A 23,532-nucleotide genomic window follows, 5' to 3' on the forward strand; every position below is an offset into this window, starting at 1 on the left:
TAGTTTTTCAGCACAAAAAATGTGCTGTAAACCCAAACTCGGCTTATACTCGAGTAAAAAAAATATATACCAAAACTCACCTTTACGGCTTCCCCCACTGCTGACTATATACTGGGGCAGGGGGATGGCTATATACTGGGGGGCAGCATGACCCTAGTACTTCCCATATAGATTTAGAAAAAAAAATTCGATTTAAATATATCCTATTGTTCATATATACTGTGATCATGTTGGGCAATATGCTGCCATGGTTACAGACTACTCTGTGTAGTCTGATGCTGGGATCATATGTTACTGCACTCCCTGCTTCATAGTAATACAGAAGGCTTAGAGTAGAATACACCATCGCTTTAAAAGTTTGTTTTGTAGTCTGTAACCAAGGAGACACATAGGTCTGTATAGGGGCTGTATACACAAAAAAGTAGATTTCTTGGATTATTGAAAAATGGAGCTACAAAGTATATACCCTATTGATATTATTGTAGTGCATGGGTGAAGGTAAGGATGTTGGTCACTGGATGGATGGATGATGGACCCGAAGCCTCTGATCGGGTGTTCTCTATGCAACCCGGCCGTATTGGCTGTTCCCTTGGCCAATCACATTCATCGATGGAAGATAGGGGTGTCAATTTGCAGAGCAAAATTTTTTTTAAAAAGTAAAAATAATATTATTCTAAATACCAAACCCCCAAAATATATACACAAATAAATTACTAAAGGTAAAAAACATTGTTATAAAAAAATACAAAAAACATAAAACTCACCCAAATAAATAACTAAAAAACAAATAGAATATAGCAGCCTAAAATAGTCCAAAATGGGAACGATTTTCAATTTTTCATGATCCAATTTTATAAGCCGCATCTTATAAGTGTATACAAAAAGGAATGAAAGTAAAAATGTTTTTAATTTAATTCTTAATATTCAAATCACTACGACTGTATCCACACAATTACGTGGAAGCTTCTGACATGTTTACATCCCACGGGTTACTTGTAGATAATTGTTTGCTTGACAACAACTTATTGTCCCTCTCCTGTGCCCAAAGCCATCAATTCGCAGCAGGAGTTTTGGTCAATAGTAAAGATTTTATAGCAAAACACCCAGGGGGGGTCTGATCTCTGTGCACATATATTGAGTATCTATGTACACGGTTAGGTAGGGGCTGCCCATCTATAGTCATGTGACTGCTTAGTAATAATTGCTATTGATAAGCAGCTGTGCACTACTAGGCGGCACTATTGGATTGAGGTCAGGTTCTCTATACAGCTGACCTGTCGGAGGAGCGGTACTTGGCAACCTGATGACATCAGACCAATGCCAACGATAGATAGATCTATCCACCACTTACAGCGCAATCATACAGCCGTGTATAGGAAAATATAGGTTTTGTTACCTTCCGTCTTGTCTGCTGATGGTATAACCTAGAAGAGGTGCATTGATAAAACTGACGTTCACTCCGACTAATGGGGTCCCGTCTGATGTGATCACCTGACCTCGTATGACACAGGCGTGTCTGCAACAGAAGAATAGGATACAAGAGGTAAAGCTTGGTAATGCAGAAAATGCATTCAAAAAGATAAAAACTTTCTTGAGAGAAAAACAAAAACTGTATATAACGTTATATGGGGAAGGCACAGAAACATAGAAGTTTTATCTTGTACATAGGGGGCAGTATTATAGTAGTTATATTCTTGTACATAGGGGGCAGTATTATAGTAGTTATATTCTTGTACATAGGGAGCAGTATTATAGTAGTTATATTCTTGTACATAGGGGGCAGTATTATAGTAGTTATATTCTTGTACATAGGGAGCAGTATTATAGTAGTTATATTCTTGTACATAGGGGGCAGTATTATAGTAGTTATATTCTTGTACATAGGGGGCAGTATTATAGTAGTTATATTCTTGTACATAGGGGGCAGTATTATAGTAGTTATATTCTTGTACATAGGGGGCAGTATTATAGTAGTTATATTCTTGTACATAGGGGGCAGTATTATAGTAGTTATATTCTTGTACATAGGGGGCAGTATTATAGTAGTTATATTCTTATACATAGGATGTATATACAGGCGGTCCCCTACTTAAGAACACTCGACTTACATACGACCCCTAGTTACAAACGGACCACTGGATATTGGTAATTTACTGTACTTTAGTCTTAGGCTACAATAATCAGCTGTAACAGTTATCACAGGTGTCTGTAATGAAGATTTATTGTTAATATTGATTCTTATGACAATCCAACATTTTTAAAATCCAATTGTCACGGAGACCAAAAAAGTTCTGGCTGGGATTACAATGATAAAATATACAGTTCCGACTTACATACAAATTCAACTTAAGAACAAACCTACAGACCCTATCTTGTATGTAACCCGGGGACTACATGTACAGTAATTAATACTCTTTCTATTGTTATTGAGACCACTGCTGAAACTGAATCCTCTAATCTCTGCCCCTCCCCCTCTCAGTTTCTAGTTCTCTTTGTAGGCAGAATATTTCAGGATGTCATCTGGGACGGCTCAGCGCTGGAGTCTTCCCGCCTCTCCCTTAGGAGGGCTGAGTTCTGCATTATTTACAGAGTCTGTAAAGGAAGCTGAGACCTGGCGGAGCAGATTTCTCAGATCACACTGATAAAAGGAGGCTCAGATGATATAACAGATGAAAATTCAGCAAAGGGATGAAAAACTGAACTGCAATCCCGTGCTCCATCCCTCATGACATGTATTAGAGGACAAAGACCCATGAAGAGGAATTTTTCCTTTGGCCGTTAAACACGCGGCTTTGTTCTGGATCCATAGGATTCTGGGGGATATAATGTGTACCAGATGCTTCCAACCATAGATGATGTGTTCTCCTCTATGTACAGGCACCTACACTGAACATTGGCCTGGGTGCCGTTTGTTTAATGACCTCTGTCTTCAAGGGGTAACAATTTTCACATCGTCCTCTGGGTCCTTGTATTTGTCTCCAGCCAAAGATGACTTCCAGTTTATAAAACTTCCCCCCTTTATATTTCACACTATGCACTTTTTTATATATACTGCACTGATATATATATACTGCCTCCAAGATAAAACAATCCAATTCAAAACAAACAATTTCGTTTTTTTTTTCTTCAAATCCGGTTTGCCAACAATTCCATGATGCCTCAGCACAGCACCACATGAACAGAACCGCCAATTCTAGCTAGGAGGGGCACTAGGATTATCATCTTCATCTATTTTCTCCCTACCATAAGTATACAGTCAGGGAGGCCGAGCTGTGAGCTCATTAGTTCTAACTGTATGACAAGAACCTATTAGATCATTATTAGTAGCTGTGATAGCAGTTTCTGCCTCCCCTCCTGGAGATTCTGCATGGTACAGTCCATCACACAGACGATCAGATGTTTGACGAATGTCACAAAGCTCTCCATAGATTGAAGTATAGAAAGTGAGTCACCAGTGGCAGACACACAAAGTTTTTTTGGTTTTTTTTGTCTATTTTGTTTAAGATACATGTTTTCAGACCACCAAATAATCCTCATTATTCCAATTTCACATCAGTTACAGAATATATAGCTCTCCAGAGGTGAAAGTCATCTGCCGAAACAAATAAGTCGGTCCTAAAAATGTGATTTTGTCCACTTTGTATAACAGCTCAGGGTTTCTTAATTTTGCACTTAAATACATGACCAGAAAGGTTTGAGAACCACTTAGAGGGGGAAAAAAAATAATAAAAACTTCCATCCATTAGCTATGCACGGAGCAATCACAGCTGTTTCCCATCTGCAGATAAAGCTTGTGGCCACCAATTTTTTTTGCCCCCTCCCCCTTGCTCCATTTGCAAATGTAGGGGGAATAAAAAAAAAAGAAGAAAACATTGTATAATTTGTAAAAAGGTTTTTGCATTAGCCGGGCTTTTTGTTACTGAAGGACAATTTTTACTTAAGAGAAAAAGATTAAAGAGAGGTATTTGTACAAGTTACATGTTACACAATGGTTTTATACTCCACTCACACCCAGAGCTGCATCTAGACTTCTATAAGCAGTTGGCAGATTGCTGGCTCATTAATCAGTTTCTGAACTGGAAAGTGGATAATTATTTGCAGAATCATAGAATTTGCCTTGAATCACCCATAAAGTGTCACAGCTATATATATATGGTATTGTAGGTTCTCAGGTAGTATATATATATATGTGTATATGTATATATATATATATATGTATATGTGTATATATATATTAAGAAGCACCATCACAAACATTGGTTTTGAGATGAGATTTGCAGGGCTGTATGTTGATCCCATAGCGGTTCCTTATTTCTAGGCCAGTGGTGGCGAACCTATGGCACGGGTGCCAGAGGTGGCACTCTGAGCCCTTTCTGTGGGCACCCAGCACAGAATTTACCAGATAGGACTCAAGTTTTCCTTCTGCAGTCCAAGACAGCCGAGGGCGCGCCACACTCAGTGCTATTTTAAAGGGACACCTACTTGGCTGCCAGGACTACAGGTGGAGCGAGAAGGTGTGGGCAGACATAGATTATCGTTGGAGCTCCGTCTTTGGGTCCCCTGATTCTTCCTCTTCAGGGGACCCTGGAGGGAAGCTACAATCCAAATGTCTCCTGCTTTCTATTGTTTTGGTGTCCTCAAGACGCCAATACGATTGAACCTTGTGATATAGCAGAGATCAATAGGTTACTGCTTAAATTGTCATGTTGGCACTTTGCAACATAAAAGTAGGTTTTGGTTGTTGTTTGGGCACTCTGTATCTAAAAGGTTCGCCATCACTGTTCTAGGCTATAGTTACCATGCGAGGTGATGTCTAAAATATGCGGATGCGTATAGATATCTACAAAGAAAGAGCCAGTTATATGTGAAGTCTCGCAGGATTTTAGGAAACCTACAGCAGAAAGTAAGACCAGCTTGACAGGGCAGGACTCTTTGTTTATCCCATAGCTGTTCCTTATTTCTGGCCTTTAGTTACCATGCCTAGTGATGCCTGAATTATACAGATGCTTACAGATATCTTGTACAGTGAAAGAACAAGCTAGATTTGAAGTCCCACAGGATTTTAGGAGACCTACAGATGAATTTAAGACAAGCGTGCAGGGCTCTTTGTTGATCCCATAGTGGTTCCTGATTTGTAGGCAATAGTTACCATGCCTGATGATGCCTGAATTATGCAGATGCTTACAGATATCTTGTACAGAGAAAGAGCCAGCTACAGGTGAAGTCCCACAGGATTTCTGGAAACCAACAGAAGAATTTAAAGGGAACCTGTCACCAGGAGACCCATTTTTAGCACTCCCCCAATCCCCACAGAGCATAGTACATACACTGCCAAAGTGTTTTTATATTAATTAATTAAATTGGTTTTACAGAAAAAAAGATATGTTATATTGTACCTTTCATTAGCATCTGCTGTGTGACTAGGCAGTTGCGCACTGGGAGGGGCTGGAAAGGAGCAGTTTCCCCCCCACCCTTGGGAAACAGCTTCTCCATGTGTCCTTTTCAAATATATAAAAACACCCATCACTTGGCTTAGCGACACCCCCTGCTCCTCTACAGCCAATCCCGAGTGTGGGGAGTTATTCATATATTTGAAAAGGTCACATGTTTCCCAAGGGTGGGGGGGACACTGCTCCTTTCCAGCCACTCCCAGGGGATGAGTGCCTAGTCACACAGCACATGCTAATGAAAGGTACAATATAACATATCTTTTTTTCTGTAAAACCAATTTTTAATATAAAATCACTTTGGCAGTGTATGTACTATGCTCTGTGGGAACTGGGGGAGTGCTAAAAATGGCTCTCCTGGTGACAGGTTCCCTTTAAGATAAGCTGGACAGAGCAGGGCCTATATACATGTACAGGGCTCATAGTTTACCCCATAGCAGTTCCCAATAATTAGTCTGGATTTACAATAGGTGCTGGTGGATGATTCTTATCCAGAAGCTATGGATTGTAGACAAGCACACCAAGAACCATAAATATTTACAGGGTTCTTTGTATATCCCATAGCGGTTCCTAATTTTTAAGGCTATGGCTATGATGGCCATGCTGCTGTCTGGAATCTGTTAGCACTCTGTTAGTAGATGTCTGTTTAGCAGCTTTGCAAGATCAGATTGCTATGCAATTTTGTGGCCAAAAGACAAGGCCCTAGGCACAAGACAAGGCCTTAATTAGAATCATTATGGTGTTTCATCATTACCAATGGCCCCAAAGTCCAAAAAGATCTTTATCTGGACACATTATGGGCCAGATAATCTAGCCAAGATGCCATCACATTGGATGAGGTCCTTACTTTTCCAGTTGTGTCCTTCATGAACTAGCCATTGTTTGTGCCCTGGCAAATGGGCATCTTCTCTTCTGGTTCAGACACCAGACGTGGTCTTGCCAGATCCAGTTGAGGCTTCTCCTCACCACAGTTGGCAGTGTGAACAAGGACCTTCACTACAGCCTTCTCCCCCCCCCCCCCACTTTATTCACTTTAAACCTCTTGACTCTAACATTTCGTTCCAAGTTTTTCCTTCTAAATTTGTTTTTCCACCCCATGAAGCTGAGCAATAAAAAATTACAAAAAAAAAACAACCCCTTGAATAAAAAGTAAATTGTTTTGTTCCATTTGCAGAAACTGTGAAAACAGCCCAAAACCTACAGCGGCAAAGCGTAATGATTCCTAAACGCAACTAAATCTGTAGTAGAATTTGTTTCCTAATGTACCCGGCGTGGTGAGCGGAATGGCACAGTCTGTGCCACTTCTGGGCAGTTTTGGGGCTGGGATTGCTGAAAGCTTCCAGGGTGAGATCCATTTACACAGTGTGAGAGCAGATTTACATCCAGTCGTTCTATAAGCGAGCGCGTTTACGCAGGTTTCTACAGCCGCCCGCCAGCGCCGGGGGAGGCAGCGCACATGATTATCACGTATGTAGCGGGAGGCCTGGGCTGGAAGACTGCAGCGACAAAGTTGTTGATGTTTTCGGATTGTGTTTTCTCTCTATAGACTGTGTGACACGCGTTTCGCTAGGTAGAAGTTTGGCAATTAAAAAGTTAAGACAGAAACCGTTTTAACGAAACGCTAATTAGTCATTAATTCATTAATACATTTATAACAGTGCAACTTAGATCAGCCGCTTATCTCAATGAGCTTAGATACAGCATTCTTATCTCTATTTATGGTTGATGCCTATATAATGGCAGCTTAGATGCAGCATCGTATCTCTATGTAAGGTGGATGCCTTTATAATGGCAATTTAGATACAGCGGCTCAGCTCTATGAAAGGTTGATTTATATATAATGGTAGTTTGGATACAGCAGCTCAGCTCTAAGTAATATGTATACCTATATAATATCAGCTTAGATACAGTACATCAGCTGTATGCAAGGTGAAATTTGGTTTTATATTAGTGTGTATGCCTATATAATGGACGCTTATATACTGCATCTCAGCGGTACGCAAGCTGGATTCCTATATAATGGAAGCTTAGATACAACAGCTCAGCTCTATGAAGGGAGTATGCTGACTTATATACAGCAGCTCTATGCAAGGTGGATTCCCATATAGCAGCAGCTTAGATACAGCGGCTCAGCTCTATGTAAGGTGGATGCCTTTATAATGATGGCTTAGATACAGCAGCTCAACTCTATGTAAAGTAGATGCCTTTATAAGGGTGGCTTAGATACAGCAGCTAAGCTCTAAGTAAGGTGCCTACATAATTGCAGCTCATCCACACAGCTTAGATACAGCAGCTCATCCATATATAAAAATGGATGTCTATACAATGGCAGCTTAGATACAGTATGGTATACGAAAAGTTAGGAAAAGACGCCGAGGACTGTGCAAGGAAATCAGGACCTTCCCCTTTTATTATAGTTCTGTGCCTTCCTGTGATTTTGGGCTCCCTCGACCTTCACACTTTACTGCCGCCTCTTAGGAGAAGTCATAATGTTTTAGAGACGTCTCAGGGAGTCCAGGGAAGGGGCGTTTTATCCATGAGAAGCTTCACATCAAACATCCGCGCTGTAATTGGAGTCTATGGTATAAGTCAGTTCAGGGGATAGTGGAGGTGCAGGACCCCGCAGCTGCAGAGGAAAGGCGCCACCTATAGGCCAGGGAGGGCACTACTGTATCCAGACTCCAGGATTAAAGGATCCTCCTCCTTGCTGATTGTTTCCAAACAATTTACAACTTCCTACTGATGGTCCCACCATGGATTTTGCTACAAATCCACCATGTACTGTGCTTGGATTTTCATCTATGACCCTGTCTATGACATAAAGGATCCTCCTTGCTGATGGTTTCCATATAGTGACATATGTTTTATTTCACAGGCAGGATGTGACCCTATATGATATAGATCCTGAATCTTTACAGAGTCATTCGGGAATGCACTAAGCTGCAATAAAAATCTGCTCCATCTGTGTATGAAGAATACAGCCATACATAAATGGAGGGTTTGGGGAATCTGGAATACAGATGGATATTGTTTCCGGACAGATGACAGCACTATGACCCTGTCTGCCCATATGTCCCAAGCTACCAGGGTGACAACCACTAATGGCTCCCATCTGGGTGCACATTAGAAAACCTAAAAGCACTGAAATATATCAATCAGGTTCTGTAGAAAGCTGGGTGCCTGAGAAGTTTATGATGTCATAGTATTACATGGAAACCCTTCTGTACTGTATATAAAGATGTAGCAGAGCTCAAGCTGTCAGCACACTTAGATTACTTCTATAGAGAAATCCAGCGATGACAAGCTCAGCACCACTACACCTGACACTCTCACCTCTGCTACATCCATGAAAAAAAAGAGAAGAAATGGCTCACCCTCCGTCAAACGGATTCTCTCCCGGGATGTAATGTGTGCTGTCCCGTCCCACCAAGAATTTAATGCGGTCATAAAAGGACTGGAGGTTTTGATGGGACACAGGGGCTTGTGTTTCCTGGATGATATCAAGGGGGTCCGGGGATCCCAGGCACAGGGCATTGGTCTGACAGGATTGTTGTAGGCAGCAGTCGGGGTCCAGGCAGTCTGTTAGTCCATCTGCAAAAATATGTAAAAAAGAAATATTATATTATTTTGGATACACAGTAACCAAGTACTAAGTAACCTTGATGTCAAATCTCAGCATGGGATCATAACCATACAGGATAAATAATGTCATCTATGTACACAGTGACTGCACCAGCAGAATAGTGAGTGCAGCTCTGTAGTATAATACAGGATGTAACTCAGGATCAGTACAGGATAAGTAATGTCATGTATGTACACAGTGACTGCACCAGCAGCAGAATAGTGAGTGCAGCTCTGTAGTATAATACAGGATGTAACTCAGGATCAGTACATGATAAGTAATGTCATGTATGTACACAGTGACTGCACCAGCAGCAGAATAGTGAGTGCAGCTCTGTAGTATAATACAGGATGTAACTCAGGATCAGTACATGATAAGTAATGTCATGTATGTACACAGTGACTGCACCAGCAGAATAGTGAGTGTAGCTCTGGGGTATAATACAGGATGTAACTCAGGATCAGTGCAGGATAAGTAATGTCATGTATGTACACAGTGACTGCACCAGCAGCAGAATAGTGAGTGCAGCTCTGCGGTATAATACAGGATGTAACTCAGGATCAGTACAGGATAAGTAATGTCATGTATGTACACAGTGACTGCACCAGCAGCAGAATAGTGAGTGCAGCTCTGGAGTATAATACAGGATGTAACTCAGGATCAGTACAGGATAAGTCATGTCATGTATGTACACAGTGACTGCACCAGCAGCAGAATAGTGAGTGCAGCTCTGGGGTATAATACAGGATGTAACTCAGGATCAGTACAGGATAAGTAATGTCATGTATGTACACGGTGACTGCACCAGCAGCAGAATAGTGAGTGCAGCTCTGGAGTATAATACAGGATGTAACTCAGGATCAGTACAGGATAAGTAATGTCATGTATGTACACAGTGACTGCACCAGCAGCAGAATAGTGAGTGCAGCTCTGGAGTATAATACAGGATGTAACTCAGGATCAGTACAGGATAAGTAATGTCATGTATGTACACAGTGACTGCACCAGCAGAATAGTGAGTGTAGCTCTGGGGTATAATACAGGATGTAACTCAGGATCAGTGCAGGATAAGTAATGTCATGTATGTACACAGTGACTGCACCAGCAGCAGAATAGTGAGTGCAGCTCTGGAGTATAATATAGGATGTAACTCAGGATCAGTACAGGATAAGTCATGTCATGTATGTACACAGTGACTGCACCAGCAGCAGTATAGTGAGTGCAGCTCTGCAGTATACTACAGGATGTAACTCAGGATCAGTACAGGATAAGTAATGTCATGTATGTACACAGTGACTGCACCAGCAGCAGAATAGTGAGTGCAGCTCTGCAGTATAATACAGGATGTAACTCAGGATCAGTACAGGATAAGTAATGTCATGTATGTACACAGTGACTGCACCAGCAGCAGAATAGTGAGTGCAGCTCTGGAGTATAATACAGGATGTAACTCAGGATAAGTACAGGATAAGTAATGTCATGTATGTACACAGTGACTGCACCAGCAGCAGAATAGTGAGTGCAGCTCTGGAGTATAATACAGGATGTAACTCAGGATCAGTACAGGATAAGTAATGTCATGTATGTACACAGTGACTGCACCAGCAGCAGAATAGTGAGTGCAGCTCTGGAGTATAATACAGGATGTAACTCAGGATCAGTACATGATAAGTAATGTCATGTATGTACACAGTGACTGCACCAGCAGAATAGTGAGTGTAGCTCTGGGGTATAATACAGGATGTAACTCAGGATCAGTGCAGGATAAGTAATGTCATGTATGTACACAGTGACTGCACCAGCAGCAGAATAGTGAGTGCAGCTCTGCAGTATAATACAGGATGTAACTCAGGATCAGTACAGGATAAGTAATGTCATGTATGTACACAGTGACTGCACCAGCAGCAGAATAGTGAGTGCAGCTCTGGAGTATAATATAGGATGTAACTCAGGATCAGTACAGGATAAGTCATGTCATGTATGTACACAGTGACTGCACCAGCAGCAGTATAGTGAGTGCAGCTCTGGGGTATAATACAGGATGTAACTCAGGATAAGTACAGGATAAGTAATGTCATGTATGTACACAGTGACTGCACCAGCAGCAGAATAGTGAGTGCAGCTCTGGAGAATAATACAGGATGTAACTCAGGATCAGTACAGGATAAGTAATGTCATGTATGTACACAGTGACTGCACCAGCAGCAGAATAGTGAGTGCAGCTCTGGAGAATAATACAGGATGTAACTCAGGATCAGTACAGGATAAGTAATGTCATGTATGTACACAGTGACTGCACCACCAGCAGAATAGTGCGTGCAATCTCATTCTGCTGTGTGCTACTGAAGGGTGTGGCTGTGTGCTGCTGAGCTCCTGCACCACCTGGTGGAAGACCAATCCACCCAGGCCTGCTCTCTCCTCCCCAGGGAGGGAGTGGGTTCTGTGGGATGAATCCTGCAGGAAAATCCCAGGCTCCTGTCTCCCGGACCAGGCCGGCGGGGGGCAGGAGAAGCCAGTTACCGGCCAAATCGGAGGGTGTAAGAAGATCTGCCCGGAGCCAAGGACGCAGCGATGTGACCTCGGCTGCCACCCCCAAGACCCAGGGAAGCCGCAAGGTCTCCGGAACACAGAAGATCAAGGCAAGTGACATCAGCCTGAGTGCTCCTCCTGGAAAGCTGGATGTATGTGCGGGAAAGCTGGGTGGTTCAGCTGGAAAGCTGGGTGCTCACGGAGGTGTGCAAAAAGCATGGGGTGATCTTAAGGCCCGGGAGTCTGCTTCCATCTATGGCTCCCGGATTGCTGAGCACCTCCGTGAGTACGAGGAAGCCGGAAAAGCGCTGAGGAGGCTCCAGGAGGAGATAAGGGAGACCTTGGCCCTAGCGGGGGTGGCTACGCAGAGAAAGAAAAAGTCTGATCTACTTACCACCATAGACAGACTAAAAGCCGAGGTCACCGCTCTGCAGGAGAAGCGACATCTAATCCGCGAGCACAGCGGTCCGTTCCGCGAAAAGTTGGAGAATGATGCCCGGTTTGATGACATGCGCCAGGAGCAGTTAAGAAAACTGAAGGGGCTTCAGATCCAGGCGGATGATAGCGATGATGAGGAGGATGAGGAAGACCTGCCGTGTCCGTCTGGTGGCCTGCACCAACACCAGCAGGCCTCACACGACAGGCTGCCTGCGGAGCAAGCGCCATTACCATCAGGCTGCGGCTCTGCCAACCTGGAGGAGGAAAGTGATGACAGCGGCCAGGGGGGGGGCGCTAATGGCTCAGATACGCCAGCTTGAGTCTCCAGTTCACCTCCAGAACTTCTCCTTCGGCGATGATATGCCAGATGACGACCAAAAGAGGAAGAAGACGAGACCCAAGAAGACCAAGGCGTCTCAGGAGGTGAATCTGGTGTTTCGTCCCCTCCCTGTTTCCTCCGGGCGGGCAGCAGTGTCAGCCTGTCGTGTAGGCCCCGTAACCCAGCCCAGCACGAATCCTGCAGTGGACTCGGTGCCAGGGTGCGGGGAGAGTGCAAAGCCACGTTCCATCATGGCGCAGAGCACCAGCCTTGTTTGTAGTAGCAAGGATGGTGCAGGGAAGGCATCGGCCGAAAGGCCGGACAGTGAGGGCGATCCGGCAGGTCCTGGTACTGTGCGCTGCCCCCTAGTGGGAGGGGGGGGTGGCCCGGTGCCAGGGGCAGTGGCGGTGGCTCCTGTGGCCCCTAGCACTGTGGCTGCATCTAGCTCCGGTGAGCAGCGGCAGTGTGATGGGGCTGCTGGGGCTTGTGGTGCGGCGCCTCCCAAGCATCCCGAACAGCCTGCAGAGAAAGGCGCAGGAAAAGTGTTGTTTTGCATTGGATCATCAGACCCTGGAGAGGGCACAAAAAGACTGTCCGGAGTCTGCAAGGGCAAGTGGCCTCTTGCATCCAGCGAGCAGCAGAGCAGAAATATTAAAAAAACTACTGGACAACAAGGGGTTAATGCCAATGAGGCAGAGGGCACCTTTAAGATCGGGGTTGGAGCTGCCTCTTCTCAGGCTGTATCAGCTATGGAGGTGGCTCTACCCCCAGTGCCCAGTGACGCCGAGGCAACCCCAGGTCCTCCTGGCCCAGCTGGTGTGAGTGATGCAAGGAAGCGAGGCGGTAATGTACATAGTGTGGTGAATGTGGGAGTGGTGAATGGTGCTGAGGGGGGTGATCCTGTTGTGCGTGCTGGACCATCTGCACCCCCAGTGGTGGCCGCTCCCATAAGGAGCTATGCGAGTGTCACTGCTGGGGCAAGTGGGGTTAACTCCTTGTCTCCTGACTCTGGGAATAGCGTTTTGCAAAGGCGTCTTCTGGAGGCTCTCAGGAGAGGGGAAAAGTCAATCACTGTAGAGGGGAGAGATGTTGATCTGTCCTTCTGGACAGACAGGCATGGCCTGGCAGCCTTCCAAGAGAAAAGGGGGGGAGAGACTGTATGGTCTTTACCCACAAGTGGGCCCGGAGCTTCCCGTAGGAATGTGGTTCGTCTTCGCTGGAGGGGCAGTGACGCATGCCCACCCAGGTCAAGGGTGGTGGAGCTCCTCCTGAAGATGAACTTCAGGGCTAGTGACATCTTTGCCCTGATACATCCTTATGGTACTCCGGAGTTCGATGTCAGCTTTGTTCGGCCGGAGGGCTTAGAGCTCTTCTGGTCGAATTATGAGCTGGCAAAGAACGAGCCCGCATGGCGAGACTTTGCTGTGCAAGCAGTGTCTCGACAAAACGCAGTCAAGAAGGTGACCGTTTTGACCCGTAACGAGTCACTTTCTTGCATGGACATCATGACTTGGCTCAGTCGTTATGGTGAGGTTGTACAGGTACCGCAGAAAAACCGTGATGAATTTGGCATTTGGTCTGGAGCCTGGACCTTCATGATGAAGTTGAAGTGTTCAGGCGGCACAGTCGCCCACATTCCTTCTTCAGCCTTTCTTGGACGGGACAGAATCCTGATTTTCTACCAGGGGCAGCCGAAGGTCTGTCACAGGTGCGGTGACCCCACACACTTTAGCGCCAGCTGCCAAGTGCAGAAGTGCGCTTTGTGTGGTGGGCTAGGTCATCTCGCTGCATCCTGTAAGGACATTAGGTGTAACCTGTGTGGTGAGCTCGGTCACCCTTTCAGCCGTTGTCCTCGCTCCTTTGCCAATGCGGTTGTGACCCCAGTGGAGGAGAGCCATGTGGTTGCTTCTGCTGGGGAAGGTACCAGCAGAGGTGGAGGAGCTGAGGGGCCTGTGAAGAAAAGCAAGAATAAGTCACCTTCTCAGTTGAGGCGGCTTGAAGCCAGACAAAAAGGGAGAGAACTGGGGAAGCCTCAGGTTGCTGGGGTGACCCTGGGTCCTTCCTCAGAGGCTGGTCATGCTACTGAGGCCCTGAGGGATGATGAGTTGGATGAGGAGGTCAGGAGGATGGAGCGCGAGAAAGGTGCCATGTCCTCCACGTCCTCCCATTATGAGAGTATGGATGAGGATAACAGGATTTGGCTAGAAAATAAGCGCAAGCAGAAAAAGAAAAAACGCGGCGTATCTAAGGTACCTAAGGAAGGGAAAACTTCCTCCCCTCTGGTTGAGCTTTCCAACCGGTTCCTCACCCTCGATGAGATCGCCTCCTCGGGAAGAGAGGCTGAGGGTGGGGTTCTGGAGGTGGCGGCGGAGCAGCCTGCAGGGGGCGCCGAGTCTCTATCCTCTGGGGAAGCCGGGTCCTCAGAGTGGGAGACTGACTCAGAGTCAGGAGACAAGGACGAAGGAGAGGGTGGTCCGGGTGGGTCCTTGGGGTCCAATAATAACATGGACACCACAATTTCATTAAAAAGAAGTTGCCCTAAATCTGATGGGAAAAAAGAAAGGGGATCATCGTCAGAGGAGAGTCGGGGGAGGGGAAGCAATAAGAAAAAAGCCGTCTAACTCAATCACTCATGATGGCGGCACCCACTCCGTTGACGCTGGCGTCCATTAATGTCGCCAGCATTAAGTCTGATGCGGCTAGATTTGCAGCCTTTGATTTTCTCGGCCGTGTTGAAGCCGACATTTTATTTTTGCAGGAGACCAGGCTGCCAGATTTGGCGGCCGTGTTTAAAGCTAAGAGGGAATGGAGACACGGGCCTTCCTATTGGTCTCTTGCGGCCGAGCCGTATAGCGGAGTGGCGGTCCTCTTTACCGCACCGGTAGAATGCCGACGAGTTATTGAGTTAGAAATGGGGAGGTGCCTGATCCTGGATGTCCTCATGAAGGGACAAGAACTTCGCCTAATTAACATCTATGGTCCCCAGTCCAAGTGGGACAGGAAGTGTCTCTTTATGAGGATCAAGCCCTACCTTTTTACTAGTCGGCAGGTGGTCTTTGGAGGGGACTTCAATGCTGTCACGAGGTCCCAGGATAGGGGAGGTTCCAGAGACAAGCTGACTTATGATAGCGTCGCTCTTAATAGCATAGCCAGTGAGGCTCGCCTGGTGGATGTCCACATCCGGCACACCCCAGGCCACGCGGGGTTCACCTATTATAGGGGTAGCTGTAGGTCTAGAATAGACAGGTTTTATTTAAAGGAGGAAGCCATTTCTTCAGCAGTGTCCGTTGTTGAGGTGGAGTTCTCCGACCACTGTCTAATTTTGTTTTCTCTGAATGTTACAGAGACCCCCCGGATGGGAAGAGGCTACTGGAAGCTCAATTCGTCTCTCCTGGAAGAAGCGGAGATAAGACAATCCTTTGAGGACTTTCTTCAGAGCCAGGTACCATTGCTGGGCCTTTGTAGCAGTAAGTCAGAGTGGTGGGAGATGCTCAAGAAAAGGGTGGCGAGATTCTTCCGCCAGCTCTCGAGCCTCAGGAGCCTGGACAGGTACCGCCTGTATCAGGGCCTGAGGAGGAAACTCGAGCATCTCGTCTCGACTGGAGGTAGTCGTGAGGACATCTCCAGAGTGAAATCCTTGCTGAAGAGGTGTCAGTACGATAGACACGCATCTTTGGTTTTTGAGAGGGATTACGGGAAATACCGCTCGCCCGACCCTTACAGAAACTGCAAGATGTCAGTGAATGGTAAAGTTGTCACAGGACTGGTTGACAGTACGGGATCCCTGAAAAGGTCCAGATCAGGGATTCTGGAGGTCGTCAGATCCTTCTACTCGCACCTCTTGGGCAGGAAGGATCTAGATCGGGATGTGATATCGGCTTTTCTGGCTGAAACTGTCCCTGAGCCAGGAGTAGACCCCTCTCTTGATGTTTTGACAGAGATGATCAGGGAAGAGGAAGTCAGCCGGGCGATTGAAGGGCTCGCCCTCAAGAAATCGCCAGGTCCGGATGGCTTAACATCTGAGTTCTATAAGACCTTTAAGGACGCCTTGGTTCCCCTCTTGACTGAGGTATTCAATGAGTGTCTTTCCTCGGGCGCTCTGCCGAAGTCAATGAGGAGGTCTGCCCTGATCATTCTGTCAAAGGGTAAGGACCGATCTCGTATTGAGAACTGGCGTCCCATAGCGCTTCTCAATACGGACAGAAAGGTTTTGGCAAAGGTGCTGTTTAATCGGCTGGTGCAGTTTGCGCCCCGGCTCCTTTCGGGGACCCAGCACTGCTCTGTTCCAGGCCGCAGTACATTTAGTGCTGTGCTTTGTGTCCGGGAGGCAGTGGAGCAGGGCAGGGCTGGTAACTGGAAGGGGTACTTGCTGTCCTTGGATCAGGCAAAAGCGTTTGATCGGGTTGACCACGAGTACCTCTGGTCTGTCCTTCTGAGGTATGGCCTGCCGGGGGAGTTTGTCAATTGGCTGAAAGTTTTGTATGCAGGGGCAGAGAGTTTCCCGCTTGTGAACGGTTGGATTGGCCGCTCTTTTGAGGTCGGGTCTGGTGTTCGCCAGGGTTGTCCTCTGAGCCCACTTTTATACGTGTTCGCGATTGACCCATTCCTTAGGAGGGTTGATCGTGGGCCGTTGGTGGGAGTCGGGATGGACCAGGCGGCACCGGAAGCCACTCTAAGGGTGGTAGCGTACGCTGATGATGTCACCGTTTTTGTGTCCTCGAGAGGGGAGGCGCAATGGGTGATGTCAGAGGTTGACCGCTACTCAGAGGCTTCTGGGTCCAAGATCAACCGGGATAAGTGTGAGAGTCTCTGGCTGGGAGAGGGGGATCCAGGCTTTGATCTCCCGGACACTCTTCCAGGGCCCCAAGACTCTGCCAAAGTTCTCGGCACCGAATTTGGCCAGGGGGATTACCCCATGCAAAACTGGGATGGCAGGCTTAAGATCGCCGCTCAGAGGGTGGACCAGTGGAAGGGTTGGTCTTTGACCCTCAGGGAAAGGGTGAACTTGATTAAAACTTACCTGCTCCCATTGCTGATATATCTGGGCAGTGTGTGCATGTTGCCAGAACCCCTCTGGACTCGGGTGTACAGTCTGTTCTTCCAGCTGTTATGGGGGAATAGGCTGAACCTAATCAAGAGGGAGGTTACTTACCGCACGAGGAGACAAGGAGGGTTGTGTATGGTCAACCCTGTGGTGTTCCTAGTGAATACCTTTCTTAAGATCAATGTAGCAAACCTCTGGAAAGAGAGGGCTCCTCCGTGGGTATACTCCTGCAGGGGATGGTTTCGGCCTTTCTTCCAGGAATGGGAGACAGGAGGGCGAGTGAAGGATCTCCGTACACCACATGGGCATCTTCCGGCTTACGCTACCCCGGTTCTGAAGGTGATTCGCCGGTGGGGTCTGGGAATGTGGGAGATCAGGACCATGTCGAGGAAACTCCTTGACAAAAGGGTTCTGTTGACCCATTTCCAGAAGCCTCTGGCCCTCAGGGATTGCCCAAGTCGGGATCTTGGGGTGGGTTTAGGTCTTTTGAATTCCATCAGGATCCCCTTGAAGTTTTGGGACTTGACTTGGCGCTGCTTCCATGGAAAGCTGTGTGTGAGGGACAATCTGAAGTGTAGGAGCTCTGAGGAAAGGGGTTGTCCCCGGGAGGAGTGCGGTGGCCTGCTGGAGAGCATGGACCACTTCCTGCTTCAGTGCCCCTTTAACACAGAGGTGTACAACCGGGTGGGCGCTTCCATCCATTGGCCCGGGTTGGCCGGTCTCTCCTATGCGGAGTGGGCCTATGCAGCATTCAGAGGCCTGGGTGGCCGGGACCGATGCACGTTATTCCTAGTTAGTCTAGTGGTCAGGTACCACACGTGGAACGCACGGTGTTTAGTATCGACGCAGCGTAAAATCCTCCCGGTGGATGAGGTGGTTAGGAACATTCTGGGTGACCTGGTGAAGGTGCGCTCTCTGGAGTATGAGAGGCTGGGCACGGGGAGGGCCTCTCTCCTTTGGAGGGGGTTCTCCTTTAGTGTCCCTTAGTCTGTCATCTCCTCTCCTGGTGTTGCGGCTGATGCTGACACTGTAGATTTTTGTTTTGTATCTGAGGTTATAGTGATGTAGGGCTTGCAGGCGCCGAACCTGGGCTTTATGTGGTTGGTTTGTTATATGTTGATATGTTTAATGTGTTTGTATTTTGTGTACAGTGTGTATTTATGTAGTTATAGTTAATGTGTATACAGCTTGGTTGGTTTTGGGGTGTTGGTGTTAGGGTGTTAGGTTGGGAGGGGGGTGGACGGGATTTGGACAGTATGATCCTGGGCACTGGTCTGGACTATATAGCGCGAACTTTGGACGTTAGACCAGTGTCTGGGTGGGAGGGTGATGGGCGTGGGATTTAGTTAGTTATATTTAATGTTTTTATTTCCTGTTTGTCTTTTTTTTGCTGTGTATTCTTTAGTTATTTATGGAAAAAAAAAAAAAATTATTATAAAAAATTATATAAAAAAAAAAAAAAAAAAATTAGGTGGTGGGATTGGGTGAAGGTTTTGTTTTATAATGCTGATTGTGTGGTGTGTGTGGCTGGGCCAGGAGATTTTTGTAAGTCTCTTTTAGTTTGTATTATTGTTTTGTTATTATTATTATTATTGTTTTGTTTTGCCAGAAGTTATGGCTTGATTTATGTTTATTGTTGTAATGTTTTTCATTTTTATATATAAAATAAAAGATTTACAGGATGTAACTCAGGATCAGTACAGGATAAGTCATGTCATGTATGTACACAGTGACTGCACCAGCAGCAGAATAGTGAGTGTAGCTCTGGAGTATAATACAGGATGTAACTCAGGATCAGTACAGGATAAGTAATGTCATGTATGTACACAGTGACTGCACCAGCAGCAGAATAGTGAGTGCAGCTCTGGAGTATAATACAGGATGTAACTCAGGATCACTACAGGATAAGTAATGTCATGTATGTACACAGTGACTGCACCAGCAGAATAGTGAGTGCAGCTCTGGAGTATAATACAGGATGTAACTCAGGATCAGTACAGGATAAGTAATGTCATGTATGTACACAGTGACTGCACCAGCAGAATAGTGAGTGCAGCTCTGGAGTATAATACAGGATGTAACTCAGGATCAGTACAGGATAAGTAATGTCATGTATGTACACAGTGACTGCACCAGCAGAATAGTGAGTGCAGCTCTGGAGTATAATACAGGATGTAACTCAGGATCAGTATAGGATAAGTCATGTCATGTATGTACACAGTGACTGCACCAGCAGCAGAATAGTGAGTGCAGCTCTGGAGTATAATACAGGATGTAACTCAGGATCAGTACAGGATAAGTAATGTCATATATGTACACAGTGACTGCACCAGCAGCAGAATAGTGAGTGCAGCTCTGGAGTATAATACAGGATGTAACTCAGGATCAGTACAGGATAAGTAATGTCATGTATGTACACAGTGACTGCACCAGCAGCAGAATAGTGAGTGCAGCTCTGGAGTATAATACAGGATGTAACTCAGGATCAGTACAGGATAAGTAATGTCATGTATGTACACAGTGACTGCACCAGCAGCAGAATAGTGAGTATAATACCGGATCAGGATCAGTGGGCGGTCACACCAGATAATATAATTTGGGCCCATTTTGATCTTTGCTCTGGGTCCTCTATCTTAGATGTAAACACCCAACATCTTGGGAAGGCCAGAATGTGATTGCTGTGACTGGTGGAGAAGTCTGCGGTTACTTGTGAGTAGTCACTTGCACTCTCGCTCGGCTGTGAGGAGGATAATACGTCGCTGCGGTGACATGTGCCAGATGGGAGGCAAGAAGAAATAATGGTATCGCAGCGCATGGAGCCAGGAGGAATGGAAGTGTTTAGTTACACCGGAGCAGTGTGCACAAATCGCTTTCAAGGGCGTTTGGGGGAAAGATGAGATTGTGCCGCTGTGTAATAGATCCATTCAGATGTAGCAGAGTGGGGTTTGTCATATGTCACACATCAGCTGATCTATAGTTTTGCATGGGGCAGAGCCCGCCAGACGCAGCCGGGGCACAGTCCCCAAGATGTACACGGGGCACAGCCCATCACATGTTGGTTGGGTACTGGGGATTTATGATTTATCAGATGTAGAGGAGCAGAGTTTGTCATTTGGTACAAGTGATGCGCTCATTACCAGGATACATCGTCTGTCACCGGATCTATTGCATTATGTCATCCCACAACTCATCACAGACCCGACTCTGCTACATCCCCCTTTGGATCACAGAGGAGACACTCAGCCTGTGTTATGCAGTGGATGATCTTCATGGTGCAAGGAGCTTCCATGAAAAAAAAAAATCCTATTTTATGAGGCCAATTAGGAAAATCTCCGGCTTTATGATGGTCGCACTTCCACTAATCCTGCTTTGTGAGCCAAGTAATTCCAGAGTCAGACGGAGCGGGATTACTCGTCGCTTTGTCATGTGATGTACAGAACGTCAGGTCATGCAGGAGGTGCCCCCATAACATTGGCAGACCCCAGAGCCATATAATATTACCCCCATACCTGCTGCCCTATCACACTGACACCCACAGCCCATCCCCACTGACACCCACAGCCCACCCACAGCGACACCCACAGCCCACCCACAGCAACACCCACAGCCCACCCACAGCGACACCCACAGCCCATCACACCGACACCCACAGCCCATCACACTGACACCCAGAGCCCATCACACCAACACCCACAGCCCATCACACCGACACCCACAGCCCATCACACCGACACCCACAGCCCATCACACCGACACCCACAGCCCATCACACCGACACCCACAGCCCATCACACTGACACCCACAGCCCATCACACTGACACCCAGAGCCCATCACACCAACACCCACAGCCCATCACACCGACACCCACAGCCCATCACACCGACACCCACAGCCCATCACACCGACACCCACAGCCCACCCACACTCACATCCACTGTTCCCCTTTAATTCTATATTGGTTACTATTTGGTTTCTTCCCAGTTCCACCCAAATCCTCATCTTTAATAAATCCAGATAAACTATCAGCGCTCCTCATCAATGTGGTTTCCATCACCAGGAGTAGATACAAGGGAAGCGGACCGTAAAGATGACCCTACATGATACACCGTGTAATATCACACCAGGACTGCAGACAAGATAATGCAATACCAGGCTGCAGATTGTACAAGACAAGGCATGTACACCACACTACACTAACAGTACATCCTGTATTATACTCCAGAGCTGCACTCACTATTCTGCTGCTGGTGCAGTCACTGTGTACATACATGACATTACTTATCCTGTACTGATCCTGAGTTACATCCTGTATTATACTCCAGAGCTGCACTCACTATTCTGCTGCTGGTGCAGTCACTGTGTACATACATGACATTACTTATCCTGCACTGATCCTGAGTTACATCCTGTATTATACTCCAGAGCTGCACTCACTATTCTGCTGCTGGTGCAGTCACTGTGTACATACATGACATTACTTATCCTGTACCGATCCTAAGTTACATCCTGTATTATACTCCAGAGCTGCACTCACTATTCTGCTGCTGGTGCAGTCACTGTGTACATACATGACATTACTTATCCTGTACTGATCCTGAGTTACATCCTGTATTATACTCCAGAGCTGCACTCACTATTCTGCTGTTGGTGCAGTCACTCTGTACATATATGACATTACTTATCCTGTACTGATCCTGAGTTACATCCTGTATTATACCCCAGAGCTGCACTCACTATTCTGCTGCTGGTGTAGTCACTGTGTACATATATGACATTACTTATCCTGTACTGATCCTGAGTTACATCCTGTATTATACTCCAGAGCTGCACTCACTATTATGCTGTTGGTGCAGTCACTCTGTACATATATGACATTACTTATCCTGTACTGATCCTGAGTTACATCCTGTATTATACCCCAGAGCTGCACTCACTATTCTGCTGCTGGTGTAGTCACTGTGTACATATATGACATTACTTATCCTGTACCGATCCTGAGTTACATCCTGTATTATACTCCAGAGCTGCACTCACTATTCTGCTGCTGGTGCAGTCACTGTGTACATACATGACATTACTTATCCTGTACTGATCCTGAGTTACATCCTGTATTATACTCCAGAGCTGCACTCACTATTCTGCTGTTGGTGCAGTCACTCTGTACATATATGACATTACTTATCCTGTACTGATCCTGAGTTACATCCTGTATTATACCCCAGAGCTGCACTCACTATTCTGCTGCTGGTGTAGTCACTGTGTACATATATGACATTACTTATCCTGTACTGATCCTGAGTTACATCCTGTATTATACCCCAGAGCTGCACTCACTATTCTGCTGCTGGTGCAGTCACTGTGTACATACATGACATTACTTATCCTGTACTGATCCTGAGTTACATCCTGTATTATACTCCAGAGCTGCACTCACTATTCTGCTGCTGGTGCAGTCACTGTGTACATACATGACATTACTTATCCTGTACTGATCCTGAGTTACATTCTGTATTATACTCCAGAGCTGCACTCACTATTCTGCTGCTGGTGCAGTCACTGTGTACATACATGACATTACTTATCCTGTACTGATCCTGAGTTACATCCTGTATTATACTCCAGAGCTGCACTCACTATTCTGCTGCTGGTGCAGTCACTGTGTACATACATGACATTACTTATCCTGTACTGATCCCGAGTTACATCCTGTATTATACTCCAGAGCTGCACTCACTATTCTGCTGCTGGTGCAGTCACTGTGTACATACATGACATTACTTATCCTGTACTGATCCTGAGTTACATCCTGTATTATACTCCAGAGCTGCACTCACTATTCTGCTGCTGGTGCAGTCACTGTGTACATACATGACATTACTTATCCTGTACTGATCCTGAGTTACATCCTGTATTATACACCAGAGCTGCACTCACTATTCTGCTGTTACTGGAGTCACTGTGGTAATAGAGGACACCCTGATAACTTCTCTGTGGGTGTCCTGTCTCTTTAAATCCACATCACATAATGGAGGTTAATAATGGAGGTTAATAATGGAGGTTAATAATGGAGGTTAATAATGGAGGTTGTTGGTGCTTCTTGTCTCTTTCTCTGCACAATACTTTCATGTTTT

The 23,532-nt window shown here is 46.1% G+C and overlaps 1 protein-coding gene and 1 long non-coding RNA gene across 9 annotated transcripts in view; one reads left to right on the forward strand and one right to left on the reverse strand.

Moving 5' to 3' along the window:
- Nucleotides 1–3,023, forward strand: part of LOC140117354 (uncharacterized) — a 124,850-nt gene extending 121,827 nt beyond the window's left edge. The window contains exon 3 of the long non-coding RNA XR_011853006.1: nucleotides 2,480–3,023. This is a non-coding gene — a long non-coding RNA (uncharacterized lncRNA). The remainder of the gene's footprint in view (nucleotides 1–2,479) is intronic.
- Nucleotides 1–23,532, reverse strand: part of TENM4 (teneurin transmembrane protein 4) — a 907,493-nt gene that overhangs the window by 38,247 nt on the left and 845,714 nt on the right. For all 8 annotated transcript variants that reach the window (XM_072133988.1, XM_072133989.1, XM_072133990.1 and 5 more), the window contains 2 exons: nucleotides 8,822–9,038; nucleotides 1,397–1,516 (listed from right to left, as the gene is read on the reverse strand). In XM_072133988.1, coding sequence (XP_071990089.1) covers nucleotides 1,397–1,516; nucleotides 8,822–9,038 — 337 coding nt within the window. The remainder of the gene's footprint in view (nucleotides 1–1,396; nucleotides 1,517–8,821; nucleotides 9,039–23,532) is intronic.

Source organism: Engystomops pustulosus, chromosome 2 (assembly GCF_040894005.1).
Source record: "Engystomops pustulosus chromosome 2, aEngPut4.maternal, whole genome shotgun sequence".
In the NCBI taxonomy this organism is placed as follows: domain Eukaryota; kingdom Metazoa; phylum Chordata; class Amphibia; order Anura; family Leptodactylidae; genus Engystomops; species Engystomops pustulosus.